The sequence below is a fragment of the Poecilia reticulata genome, linkage group LG2, assembly GCF_000633615.1.
Source record: "Poecilia reticulata strain Guanapo linkage group LG2, Guppy_female_1.0+MT, whole genome shotgun sequence".
In the NCBI taxonomy this organism is placed as follows: Eukaryota; Metazoa; Chordata; class Actinopteri; order Cyprinodontiformes; family Poeciliidae; genus Poecilia; species Poecilia reticulata.
Genome location: NC_024332.1, coordinates 7,310,806 through 7,325,884, shown reverse-complemented (window position 1 = coordinate 7,325,884; position 15,079 = coordinate 7,310,806). Strand labels below are relative to the sequence as shown.

Here is a 15,079-nt window from a genome sequence, read left to right as displayed (position 1 = left end):
AAAAAAGTTTCTTCAAAAAAAATAAAAATAAAAGAACCTACATTTTGTCTTTGTCAATATTGCCTGTTTCCTCTGGACTTTTATGAGAAACGCCTGAGGAACTGTGTGTTCTTATCATCCAATAGGGACTTATAGGGAAACATCCAATGTTCAAACCACAGAATGAAACGACACAGAAACCTCAGAAGCTGACAAAAGTGCGACTTCCTTCTTTATGAAATGTAAACAAAAATAGAATGGTGTCAGACATTAGCTATTGTAGGATTTCCTTTTTGTCTTTGGTAAAAGACCGAGAGCCATTTCTCTTGCAATCGCTAGACTAGCGTTTGTTTTGGTTGCATTTACCCAGAATGCCCTGCTCTATAGTTTGCTTCCTGCTTTTGATAAAACATCACACACTATACATTTTAGAACTTCCACAAATATTACATTAAAACAAGCTATGTACACAACATTTTTTGACTGTGCATTCAGTGTGCCTTCTGTCGTCGGGTTTATGGGTTTTTTATGGTTTTCTGTCAAATTACTTTAGTGTCTGTCTGTACACACCCAAACTGTGATTCAGTGTGTTGTAGTGTGTGTATACTCACATTGTTCTTCTGCAGGATCTGCAGAGCACGGTTGACATTGTTAAGTGAGTGAACACGGCTAGTCCCTTTCTCCAGTCTCACCTACACACACACGCACGCATGCGCGCACACACACACACACACACACACACACACACACACACACACACACACACACACACACACACACACACACACACACACACACATGCACACACACAGGAAGCAGGCAGAGGATATTAATGACCTTGCTCAGAGCATTTATAAGCAGTACAAAAAGCCAAATTATAATAGTAGCATGTTTGAATGTGTGTGTGGATACCGAAACAAAATCGGATCAATTGTAAATCAATCTGCATATTTTTCAAAAGTAAAAGTACAGGAAGTGGCGCTGGACAGAGCTTACCTTGGAGAGAGTGCTTACCTAAATGTCATTCTTTCCCAACTCTGACCACAAACCACTAATGTTTTATCTTTTAATGGTAAAAGAACCATCCAAACCAACCTGGCTCCACATAAAAAAAGTATGGCAAACGCAACTAAATAAAACCAAGTTTTAAGATACAAAAGAGTAGAGTTTTGCATTCTCTATAGCTAACAACCTTCGTTTCGACAGACAGCATAAAGTGGAAACCACCTAAAATAACAGTACATGCAGATGGAAAATGATACATTTTTTTCGCTTTTTTTTTTTTTGATACCATTGGATTAGAAAATGTCTCAAAATTTGGCCTTCAGCAAAAGTCTGCTTTTAGCCTAAGAGCTATGTGAGTGCTGAGGGCAGGCAGGGCGCCCAGATGTGCTGCTCTATTCCATTTATTGTGGTAAAAGAAAGAGTGGGAGTGTGTCTGTGTGTGCGTGTGTGTGTGTGCGCGTGTGTCCTTACTAGCTCGTGTCCTATGAGGCCCTCCAGCAGCTCCAGCAGGCGTCGTCCATCACACAGATCTGAGAACAGGTCCTCCACAGGTGGCTTTCCTGTCTGAATCACACAGACAGAGCTAACCTTTAACAGAATGCACTAAAACTCAACAAGAACACCTAAACATGAGCACCATTCTTTAACATTCACATGTTCCCAACCGGAGACAAATCATTTCTTTGGTAGTGGTAAATCAGAACCAGAACTATTGGATGACAAATGAGGAAAAACAAAGGCTGGAATGACTCCTGCAGAGATGCTGCGGGGAATTTGCTAGTTTCACAGGAAAGGCCAGAGGTTCAGCCTCCAAAGTGGCAGAAAACAACACGCTGGTCTGAACAGGGACACATTTCTCGAGTAATAACAACGCAGCCTGGTGTTAAATGTGAAGATAACAATTTTATACCCGGGGGGTTGTTCTTTATCTGCGCTGACAAGTCTGGCCTTACAAACTAGGAGTTGATTCACATCAGAACACGCTGCAGGCTGAATACACTATGAGTTTCCCGTCTTAGAACAAAATCAGAGGACCTGAACAACTGATTCGGTAGATAAAATGTGGATTTTTTAAATATTTAATATGTTTGATAAATGTATTGCAAGTAATATTGTAACTACATTGAAAAGCAGCAAATAATAAATGTTCAGAACCTAAAGCAACGAAGCCCCAAGGGATGGGAAAGACCTGGACCTGTTTTGTTTTTTTTTGTGCAACTTTAACTTAAACTATTAGATGAAGACCTCAGTGTGAATCATATTTTTGATTGATCTTGTTTTTTCTAAGATGTGACAAGGCAACAGTTAACATTACTTATAAAGCACTTTAACATTTTGTACCGAGGCTGAACAAAGTGCTGAAGAGCAACATAAACAAACAAACAAAAAAAACAGATTAATACATGAAGAAAGCATATTACACTTAAAGTATAGAAATAAAAGTTAATGTCTCACATCGTGTTGAAGACTAAGGCATAAAAGTAGATTTTAAAACAAGGTTTAATCTGGAGTGAAAAGGCATTGTTTACTGCAGTATGTAACTTTCATAAAAATGTTGGGTTTTTTTTCATATTTGTTGAAACCTTCACTAAGCCCTGATAGCATGAGACAGTACAATTGTGAAAATTATTCACAATTGTACTGCCATCTGCAGAAATACACAGCGGACAGAAACAACCAATCAGAACCAGGAGGAGGGTCTTAGTGTAGCCAATCACCGAGAACACAGTAATACAGAGCTCTCTCTTACTTATAGAACAGATCTATTAGATTTTTTTGGTGATAACATCACACCAGCCTACCACCTGTTGACCTCTGTAGATGGATACCGGCCGCCCTCCAAAATACCCCAGCACCATTTCTTCTGGGTGATTAATATTCTGTCGGTGAGTGACTAAAAATCCATTCCCMATTCTGCACATGGAGAACTATAAARAATGTCTTTTGTCCTTTAAGTGACARCCTCCCTGTAATTTTGCTCCYTGAGGATGAAAACAGATTATCAAGTGTCCCAAGTGCAAAATGAAAGCTCCTATAACTACAAGTCCTGGGGGATCTAATAGTCTTTCGAAACCTGAGAGCACTTATAACTCAAGTATCAATAAAACTGTACAACGGTGAAGTGGGGGGAGACTGAAACAATCCTCGACATAACTCTATCCCCAGCAGAATGTGTTTTAGTATGGATTTTACCTGAAATATAAACACATATTTGCTGTTGAGTTATGTAAACTTTATGGCGCTCCTCAAACGTTATGATACAGCCGTTTTCAGCATGAATATGAATTTTACGTTTCACCCATCAAAGTACAATAGACCACCCCAATACTGAGAGGGACACAGCTCCCCTMTGTGAAAAGCTAAAACCTGCAAATACCTTAGATTCTCTATAAAAACTGCCTATTTTAATAGTTAAAGTTCCATATATAATAATACACRTAGTGCAAACTAATTTGGCTGCAAAAGTGAGCGCCCATGGTCTTCTATATCTGGGGTGAAACCAATCAGTGGCAAGAAAAAAGAATAGGGCTCCTGGGTTGGCTGCTTTTCAAACACCATCCAATGATGTGCTAAGTAGCATTGCAACTAGGAATTTCAGCTTCCAAGCTTTTAGAAACACTCACAAATAAGTGAAACTTTTGGAGGTGCAATCCACAGAAAAATCAGCAAAAAGATGAATTTGAGCAGGATCTATTTTGAATTTTAACGGGCGGCTACCAGCTTCAGTGTCAATACCGGCTAACCGCTACCAACCATTAGCCATCTGCATTCCCACCATGTTTACATTTTCGTTTCTTAGTTTATTTGTGTAGGGGCATTCATAACCCAAATTAAACTGCAGTGTTGGTCACATACAAATGTGAGAGTTGGTTCATATCTCGTCTTTCCCTCTGAAACAGTTACCTTTTTTTTTCTTACCACAACCAAAATGATGCCGCGTACAAAAGTTTGAATGCATTTCTTTTTGGCATCTCCTWCAATTGTTTTGCAACAGAGGGTTTTTGACCAACGTAACTGTCGACAGAAAATATAAAAAAACTATGATTCCCAAAGCAATGGAGGTTATTGTATACCATCCAATGCCTATTTGGTTGTTTTCGCAAGTATAATAAAAGGTTTAAAATCGAAGAATCTTTGATTGCTGTAGAACAACTAAATCCAGGTTTGACTCGTCWGTTGCAGTTTTCATGAACGTCTCAATCTGAAACTCAAAGCTAATTACACATGAGGTTTMCATCGATAAACGAAGGTTTTATGAATCTCAAGTTGAATGACTAGTCAAGATATTTCACGTTTTGAACTGGAAATGCAATAGGAAACTTTTTTCTTTACTTCTGAGCGTGCATATCGCCCCCCTGATCGTCATCACCCAMTGCAGTGAGCCCTTCCAWCCATATCAAAAACGGCTTTGAATGGTAATTCAATCTCTATCCTAACTGGAGATCCTCTAATCTTGACATCCGCCAGAKTTTTCATTGTCATAATGACAGAAAACAGACAAGCATGCRCATTTATTCAACCCACATCTTCAATGTCAGAAAAATTCTTAGCAAGAAGTCTCAAGTGTTTTATTTTGGGGGGATTTAACTTGTAAAGCACATCTGCCATTAAACAGGGAACAGACGGATTACAGAGTGAAAAAGGTTAAGGTGTACTTGGAATAAATACTTTGTTTTTATTTCTACTGCATGTTTGGCCACTCCCGCAGGCTCAGACACCCTACATCTGATTACCGCCACTACTGTATATAACCTCTTAAACCTTGTAAGTATAGCTGCTGTGTGTGGTTTTCTGACAATCATCACCCACACTCAGCAACAGCCTGAGTTCGGCTGCCAGTCACATAATTTCCAGAGCAAATCCAAACCTCATGTGACATCTTTTCTGTTTTTATTTTTCTACTATGCTGTTAGAAAWGTCAAAATCTTATGTCTKGAGGTACTCAGGCACCACAAGAGATTTATTGGCTGTTTGAGCACTAGAGGAATAATTAAGAACAGTATCTAATTGGTCAATTTGCGCCATCCTGAGTATATTCATTAAAAAGCCCCCATCCTTCCTGTTTTCTAGTGGTTCACTCCAGTTCAGAGTCACAACGGGGCTGGTTCTTAACTTTTATTATTTATTTCACATTCTATTTAGAATTCCTTTTCCTTTGCACTTTGAGAAATGGTTGAAAAGAAATGGTTTACTTTTTTACTTGTTTGTCCAAGGTAGTCAATCTGTCTTCATCAATTTCAGGTTTTTCATCCTTTATTTTACATTGGTTGTTGCACTAATTTCACTGACTGAGCAAATTAAAGTTGCTCAGTCAGTGCGATTCAGTGCATTTATGTCTGCATTTAAGAAAAATACTGCATTAAGTCAATTCGGCTTTTCATTTTTTCTGTGCTGTACGACAAAATTTGTGGGTTTTTTAACTTTCTGCAACTGAAGATCTGAATAGTGTGGAGTGCATTTGTATCCAGAGTAAATCTGGCTGTGTGTGACATGTCATAGCCTCCAACATGTTATTATTTTTTTCTYTTTTCATGCTTCTTCAGGACACTTCATGACACACACGATGCCGCCACTARAGGTCGACGTATACCCCAGGCAGCCAATATTTTGGCCCATTCAATTTAATATAGAAAAATTTTTTTAACTGTTTAACATACAAATCAAACAAAAGAGGTAGAACTACATCAAAATATACTAATTATTTTTGGTTAAATTGAGACTTGTGTAAGATTTGTTCATTTGTCATTTTTATCATTTAAATGAAAAAGTATGGTAATGTTGACTTTAAAAATTGGCAGTAGATATCGACTGATGTCAAAATAATTGGTATCAAACTTAAAAAACTTAAATCTTGTTGCCACCATCATATTTCACCATGATGATGTCGTTGTCATAGTGATATAAAGGTCACTGTTGTCTCATCCGACCACAACACTTTCGTCTGACTTTGAAGAATGCCTGAGTAATAAGATATCAGCATTTAAATGAATGTTGAACATATCCAATTTAATATAACATTGAACAAACATTGAAAAATCTTTATGGGCCTTTCGGTCTTTTATTTGTGAATCTGCATATTCAGGTGTTTATAAAGTTGGAGACACATTTTCATCAGATGTCTGAGTAAACATTAACTAAAAAAAAAGTACTTAAGAGAAAATATGAAAATTGTAAATCTAAAAAAAAAAAGTAAATAATGACCAACATATTTACAAAACACGAACTGTGCATCACTTCAACTGAAAGGCCAAATCGGTATTGTTAGTATGCCGTCCGTCCTCCACRTCAGATAAAACCTTGTGGCAAGCAAAAGAAAAAAATAAATGGAAAGCAGTGATATAAAGAAGGGGGGAAAAAAACAAAAAACCTGCTTCTGTAATTGAATTTTCCAGCAGAACATCATGGATAACCGAACTCTAAATTACAAAGAGAAAAACAAATGAGATGCTACCTGTGCAATGTCATCGGAGGACAAATAAAGAATGCACAACACCCTCCCTCCTACAAGTCAGTGGGCTTCACTGCRATGGCAGCAAACGGAGGATGGAAGTTTGTAACAGGAGCAGATAATGGAGCCTTTCTGTTGGTCACAGGCAGGGGTGAAAGTAGTTTTAAATTCTTGGGGGCACTATGACCTATGACAAAAAAACAAACAAAAATAAACTGGTTTTTAAACTGGTTCTATTGATCCTGTGTCCAGACAGGGATAATCAGTAGCCCAGCATCATGATCTGTTTGTTCTGAAGATCCTGCAGCTTCCACTTCTCTTCCTAACATGGCGCCTCCTCACCCTGACTCTCATACTGACAGGAGGAACCACAGAGCTCTGTTAAGTTAAAGCTCATCTTCTGAAGTTGGGAAAAATTTTTCTCCAACAGGTTCCAGAGGAATCAACTCAAACCAGATGTTGGACTGGATTTTATTTCAATGTCATTTGTGAACGTTAGAGCTTCAACAGTGAAGCTATAAAGGTTGAAAAAGGTTATCATTTTGGAGAAAGTCTCATCAACATCAATATTTCCACTAAATAAGAGGCAAAAAAAAAATTTGTTTGATATAAAGGAAAAGCCTCTCAGACTCTGAGCCCGACAGAACCAAACTATTTTGTTATATTAGACAATTAATTTAATTTCACATAATTATCGCGGTAGAAGCCATTTGTTTGTTAAATACTTAATGAAACATATTTACCGTGTTTGATGTTTGTTCTAAATGACGTATAGTCACAAAGATAGTTAGTCCAAGTTTGTCGCTTATTGAACATTCAGAAACTACAGCGGCTGTAAAGGCAAAGGTAAAAAAAGGTAAAACAACCTGAACAGGTGATCAACTCTAAACCATTCGCACCTTTTAACTCTCTGTCTCTGTCATTTAAGCACAGCTGTTGCTATGGCAACCTCCTGCGCTCCACAAGCCGACCCRAGATTATGTTAAAAACATAACAATCAGTCCGTTACAATATTAGGTTTGCAGGCTTGATATTTATTTTGCGATTATTAATARGCGCTCCCCTGAACACAGCAGTGGTTGATKAGTTGATTTTAAACTCCTGCTCTGCTAGTTATTTTRGTAATGGAACCGAAACGCACAGAATTGCGCAACACCTTGTTGAAACAATAATTACTGAGATTATTATTGTTGTTGGGTCATTAATTTGAACACGTTTTGTTGATTTTTTTGTTGTTGTTCTTTAATAAAGTTACAAACATTTTGATAAGGAGTCAGAGGAGGACCTGCTGGTCTGAGCGTCCTGGCGGCGTTCAGTTTGTCACTTAATGCCGAGATCGACTCAAAACCTTCCGCGATCGACATATTGCGCCCTGCTCTACAAAGCACGAACAGTTCAGAAACAATATAAAATGAGGAAAAAAAGCTATTTATTAACTGATTAAGTCGTGTTTTAGATTATTCTTGAAAAACTAATCAGTCACRGCTGATTAGTGGGTGCTCTCATGGCTGCACGGTGAATCCATTGATWTTTTTTTTTACAGCAGACAGCCGCTCCTCTCTTGAGGGTACTGCGTACCCCCGCTAAATCTTTTAGGGGTACACAGTACCCTGCCGTACCCCCTTACTTTCACCCCTGGTCACAGGGGGACAGTCGTTGTTTGTCTAAACTATCGACCGACTCCTGGAAGACTGGCATTTTAGAGACTGAATTCCCATGACTCGCAAGCAATAAAAACCTATTTAGCGCAAGGGGAAACGCAATTCATACTTGAATTATTTAAAGCAAGCAAGAGAGAGAAACTTTGAAAACTTTGCMGTTTTCGTCTTTTTACTGGATATGAACAAAAACAATGGAAAATGAGARCAAAATGATCGCTGAGCTACTTTATGTCCAACATTTTTCTATATTGCTTTTTGTCCATTGTATGTGGAGTAAACTGCAACAAAATTTTTATATATATAGCAAATATTCCTGATATTAGCGTTCATAACTCAGCCAGTTTTACAGATTAACACGAATCTAATCCGTATCACAACTTCAACTCCATTCATCACTGAATCAATTTAATATAAAGGAATAAATTAAGTGTTTCCACAAGGTGTTAAGAGCTGAATTAATCAGGAAAAGATTTCACTATATTTTTTACAACATGGAAAAACGTCCATGGGACTGTCTACTCACTGTTTACTGGGAACGGATTCMTCCAAACATTAACACTCCTTTGCTGTGGGGAACTAAAAATGTTACCAAAAATCTGACTTAAACGTCAGAAGAAAATGTACTTTTTGGTCCAATTTAGACTTTTATGACATTAATTWATAAGATTAAAGGGGGATAGTGGGGAAAAAAGAACATGAAGTTTCATTGTAACGAAGCATCAGGAAATTTGATGAAGGGTTAATCGTGATGAATTGATCATTGAAAGAATAGTCAACTAATTTCACAATCGATTAATCATTAAAATKATTGCCACGCAAATGTATTGACAAATTTTCACTTTCTACTTTGTTGCCAGTCATTTGTGTTGAGTAACAGCTTTACAAGCTGTACACCGACTACTTCACATGTTTGTAAATATATTCAATWAAATTTTTTCATGGGATAATGACGATATGACGAGTGCATTGACTTTYTTTTAGATACTGTGTACATATACAGGTCCTTCTCAAAAAATTAGCATATTGTGATAAAGTTCATTATTTTCCATAATGTAATGATAAAAATTAAACTCATATATTTTAGATTCATTGCACACCAACTGAAATATTTYAGGTCTTTTATTGTTTTAATACTGATGATTTTGGCGTATAGCTCATGAAAACCCAAAATCCCTGTCTCAAAAAATTAGCATATCATGAAAAGGTTCTCTGAACGAGCAGTTAACCTGATCATCTGAATCAACAAAGTAACTCTAAACACCTGCAAAAGATTCCTCCCAGTCTGGTTCATTACTCAAAACCGTAATCATGGGTCAGACTGCTGACCTGAATGCTGTCCAGAAGGCCATCACTGACGCCCTCAAGCAAGAGGGTAAGACACAGAMAGAAATTTCTGAACGAATAGGCTGTTCGCAGAGTGCTGTATCAAGGCACCTCAGTGGGAAGTCTGTGGGAAGGAAAAAGTGTGGCAGAAAACGCTGCACAACGAGAAGAGGTGACCGGACCTTGAGGAAGATGGTGGAGAAGGGCCAATTCCAGACCTTGGGGGACCTGCGGAAGCAGTGGACTGAGTCTGGAGTRGAAACATCCAGAGCCACCGTGCACAGGCGTGTGCAGGAAATGGGCTTCATGTGCTGCATTCCCCAGGTTAAGCCACTTTTGAACCAGAAACAGCGGCAGAAGCGCCTGACATGGGGTACAGAGAAGCAGCACTGGACTGTTGCTCAGTGGTCCAAAGTACGTTTTTCGAATGAAAGCAAATGTTGCATGTCATTTGGAAATCAAGGTGCCAGAGTCTGGAGGAAGACTGGAGAGAAGGAAATGCCAAAATGCCAAAAGTCCAGTGTCAAGTACCCACAGTCAGTGATGGTCTGGGGAGCCATGTCAGCTGCTGGTGTTGGTCCACTGTGTTTTATCAAGGGCAGGGTCAATGCAGCAGCTATCAGGAGATTTTGGAGCACTTCATGCTTCCATCTGCTGAAAAGCTTTATGGAGATGAAGATTAAATTTTTCAACACAACCTGGCACCTGCTCACAGTGCCAAAACCACTGGTATTACTGACCATGGTGTTACTGTTGGCCTGCCAACTCTCCTGACCTGAACCCCATAGAGAATCTGTGGGATATTGTGAAGAGAAAGTTCACAATATGAGCCTTAAACTCTGGATGAGCTTAAGGCTATCGAAGCATCCTGGGCCTCCTTAACACCTCAGCAGGGCCACAGGCTGATTGCCTCCATGCCACGCCGCATTGAAGGCTGCAAAAGGATTCCTGACCAAGTATTGAGTGCATAGCTGAACATAATTATTTGAAGGTTGACTTTTTTTGGTATTAAAACACATTTTTTKTATTGGTCGGATGAAATATGCTAATTTTTTGAGACAGGGATTTTGGGTTTTCATGAGCTGTATGCCAAAATCATCAGTATTAAAACAATAAAAGACCTGAAATATTTCAGTTAGTGTGCAATGAATCTAAAATATATGACAGTTTAATTTTTATCATTACATTATGGAAAATAATGAACTTTATCACAATATGCTAATTTTGTGAGAAGGACCTGTATATGTACAYTAGTCAGAAGTTTCACTTCCAGAATATTGTTTATTCATAAGGATTCCTCTGTAGTTTTCAAAATGAGTTCAACTTATTCAACCCTTGTGTAAAACAGACATGATGGATGAGAAACGCATCTTAATAATCCAGCAATATTCCAAACAGCTTCAATAAAAACACACCCAGCTGCTTCTGATTTATTCGTTTCTCTATGTCCTTTGAAAGATTTCTGATGACAGCTCTTGTCCCTTAAATGACTTTGCTTTCCAGTCTGTATTGTTTTTCTCGTGATTTTTTATTTTTATTTTTTTGATTTATAGCCAGATTACTCGAAAGGCTTCAAGAAAAGAGCAATGCTTCTAAAGCTTAGGRTGGAGTCTTTTGTTTTTGACCTTAGTGCAGAAATGGGAAAAAATCTTTCTAGATTCCCATATAAGGCAWGTTCACAATATGATAAATACTCAGAGAAAGAAAGAAGAATAGCTGCTAACTTTTATTTTTAAATGTCTAAATACTTGTTAAATGTAAAGGAAATATAAAATGACACCAGTTTCTTCACAATTTGAGTAGCACAGTCGAAAATCTGATAAAACGTGAACTAAGAGGCTGCTGTTACCTCTAGCATTGCTAGCTGTGCTAACTGCTAACAAAACCTATGAAAACATTGAATATGCCCATCATAAGCTGTTGGCGACATTTGAATTAAATAGGAAAYTACAGTTTTAATGAGCCGAAAGATACGACCTCACAGTCTCTCAAGTAAACAAACAGCTAAGCTAAAAGTAGCAGAAGGCTAGTTCTGGTAGGATTGTTGCTGGATGTGGCGGATGTTCAAACAAACAAACAAAAAACTTCCTTTTAGCTGTTATTGTGCTATTTTTTGGTGTGATGTTGTAAACTCCAAACAGACAAGTTTGACTGTGAAGGAAATAGAAAACTCCAGCTGTGATCGTAAAGACAAACATCCGATATAAGAAGTGAACATTAGCAATGCTAACTGCGCTAACTGCTAACAAAAGCTGTGAAAGAATAATCCYATCATTAATTCTTGGCTTTATTTTAAATATATAATACTGGGTTTAATGAGCTGTATGGTGCGACTTCTCTATAAACAAATAGCTAAGCTAAAGATAGCAGAACGCTAACTCTAGAAGGTGTAAAAGCTACGGCATTTCAAACCAAAAAAATATSCTTTTAAGTCTTTGAAACTTAAAAGGAAGTTGATGAGACATTCATTTGTGAAAATATATTCAGTRCTGCCTTGTAAATTCTAATCAGGCAGGTTTGTGGAATGACTGGAAACGTTTCTTTATTCTTTATTCCTCTCTTCCTCATGCCGTATTGTTCATTAGGCTGCAGTTGGCATTAACAAGGCTATGAACATGGCTTGAGGATCGATCTGTGTGTTTATATAAAGCCTGTTGGATCCTCCAGCTCCATGCTGAAAAATGTTATAGCACCCAGTCTGCCTGGTTAACCATAAGGCCTGTGACATCAATTCTATCCTCTTTACTTCTGCTGCCAGGGGGATTGCCAGGTCTARACCACACAGATGGTYGCCTAAAGTTTCTGCTGCTGTAAACTGAACTGCGGCGACAAATAATTAAAAACAAAAACAGATCCTAAATATCTTTATGCTACACGTCAGACCCATTATTATTCATCTGCATCCTGTTCCTGTCACAAAATCCAAAATTGTTTTATTATTTCAAGCTTAAACAGAATATGAGCCTCTGCTTATTCTTTCTGTCAAAYTATTTCCAAAATTTTCGCCTTTTACAAGGAAACATCTGACAGTGGGGGGAAAAAATGGGAACACTGTATCCCTGCTTGAAATGACGTTAAAGGACAAAACACTGAAGATGAAGCTTTTTTACCTTCTCTCTTATCTTCAGCATATTTCATAAAATAGTGACCGTTGTGTGCTTAGCTTTAACAGAATATGATATATTTTTTGTCCCTTTTAAATTATAGGACCTCGTCTCTATTTTATAGGACCTCGTCTCTATTGCTGGCTCTAAATGTTTCAAAGGAACATCTCAAATATTTCTACTTAGTGGATATAGAATATGTTGTAGCTCTGCTTTTGTTTAACACAGTTAAAGCCTTAGCATGACACGTTTGATTTTAAAGCTAAACCTTCCACACTTATTTCTCTCCTGCTTATATAATTTCAATCAGAATTGCATTGTAATTATTTTGGTCAGCTGTTCCAAACAAGACATATTTCACACTGATGAACTAAAACGCATAGGTAATGAGGCAAGCTATCAGAAATGAGACGAGGGGAACTGATGTGCAATGAATGTCAACAACGGCAACTGTTCAATAAAACAAGATGCGACCTCAGATAATCACCGGGGTGAGCGGCGCTGCAGGTTGAGATAAGCAATCAGCATCAGGAAGCAGGAACCAATGAGATTCATCAGCGTCGTTCGTCTCACGGCCGCAGCAGTAAACTTTAACGAGCACGAGGGCCAATCATTCACTTTCCCCAGCCTGAAATTATGCTAACTGTTCACTTCAGATAGATTTCCCGTCCGTCGACGGAGCGACACGTCCTCCACCATCGCTGTCGGTATGAGTCAAAGGTCGTACCGTTGCTTCCTGAACTCGCGTATTTGCAGATTGAATGACTTTGGAGATTAATCACAAGTTTCAGCGTTGATTTTACAGCTTGGCAGAACAGCTAAGCTACATATTCACAGCATGCAAAATTGAGGGTGAAAAAAAAGAGAAAGGAAAATGAATGCAGGATTCAGAGTCTGATTTGGTAAATTACCACCAGAAAGTATTGCTGCAGGGCACGTTATGATTACACAGCTTATTTACAAAAGCAAGCAGAGAAAAGAGACACAGGGAGGGAGGAGAGGGAAAAAAAATCTGTTCTAGCTGATTTGTTCTTCACAATGCATAGCAGAACCGCAGCAGGTCAGCCAGGAGAATCCTGAATCCGTTATATGTGAGACGGGATTTAATGACTAAAAAAAACTAAAGGAACTTCTGGTTCTTTGACAAGAGGTTCTCCTGCTTAGTTTTAGCAAACATTTATTTATAATCCTACAGCTATAAAATCTCTTCCTAGCTGTAATGTTTTTTTTGCTTCTTTTTTTTTAATTTTGCACTTTTATGTTAATTTCCTGAAGTTGGACAAACAAAATTTCAATGAAGTGAGGGGAACAAGAAAATTAGGAGGGAAATCATAAGATAAGGAGTAAATAAATGCTAATTCGCTACATTCTTCTTGCACAAACTGACTTACTGTAGTTCTGTTCATTACATAAGAGCTGAAAAGAGGCTGATGCTGCAAGAGTCGACTGGATTAAGTTAAAAGGAAATGTATGCTAATATTTCAACATTTTGCAAAAACAAACCTGAAAASTGTGGCATATGTAGTGTGAACCCCACTAAGAAAATCCTAGACTAAGTAAAATAATGTTGTTTTTTTTTAGATGTAAATCATGTATCTGCAGTGTTTTGATTCTATCATGCATGTTTGAGAAATCCTTTAATTGCCCTTGGCAACCATTCAAGCTGTGCAAAACACCTGGGTGGACCTAGCTCCGCCTTCGAGGCACGACTCCTCCTCCTTTATGTCAAATTACACTGAAAAAAAGAGAACTGAGCTCCAACTAGAAATAAAATGTGTTAATTGGTCACAAGTCTTTGACTGAAGTTTGTCAAATTTACTACATGTTTAACTTGACAACTTGATAAACTTAAATTGCATAAACTTAATTTGATTCCTTGTTACCTATCCACACAACATATTTAAGTTGGATCACCTGCTTTCTTTTTCAGTGTAGTAAATCCAGCTGATCTCAGTATAAATCCAGCTGTTCTGCTGCGGTCTCAGAGCTTTGTTAGAACATGAATATGAATCATCCAAGAGGTCAACAACCTGTGTTCATCCAATATTACTGAGCTTAAGCTGTTTTGCAAAGAAAAAGGAGGTAAAAATGTCAGTTTCAGGAAGTGCAAATTAGGAAAACCGTGTATCGTTTTCCTTCCGCTTAATTGTTCTGTATATTTTCTGTTAATAAAATGTACACAAAAAAAGAAAACAGATTAAAGTTTGTGCCTGACAATAAAAGAAAAAACAAAACAAAATAAACACACAGTACAAGAACCTGCACTAAAACAGAGACATGCTCTACTGAAAGAAACACAGTGTCAAATGTAATTTTGCTGTGTGAGGCAGCCATTCTTTGAGACATTTAACATGTCCACTGAAATGGAAGACAGGAAAAGGCACAAAGTCAATGGAACCAAGACAGGAATACACAAACTGGGAAGAAAGAAAGAAAAAAGCCCAACAGAGGGACCAGAATAGAGGGAATCTTTGTTTCAGCTTATCTCACCAGTTCAATGCAAGGTCTAATTTTTTACAGTATTTCGGAGGTTTATATATACAGTATGTATATATATA

At 37.8% G+C, this 15,079-nt stretch overlaps 1 protein-coding gene across 1 annotated transcript in view; it reads right to left on the bottom strand.

Annotated features, from left to right (window-relative positions):
• Positions 1-15,079, bottom strand: part of LOC103476834 (dystrophin-like) — a 123,156-nt gene that overhangs the window by 19,616 nt on the left and 88,461 nt on the right. The window contains exons 3-4 of the mRNA XM_008429494.1: positions 1,456-1,548; positions 591-671 (exon numbers count right to left, since the gene is read on the bottom strand). Coding sequence (XP_008427716.1) covers positions 591-671; positions 1,456-1,548 — 174 coding nt within the window. The remainder of the gene's footprint in view (positions 1-590; positions 672-1,455; positions 1,549-15,079) is intronic.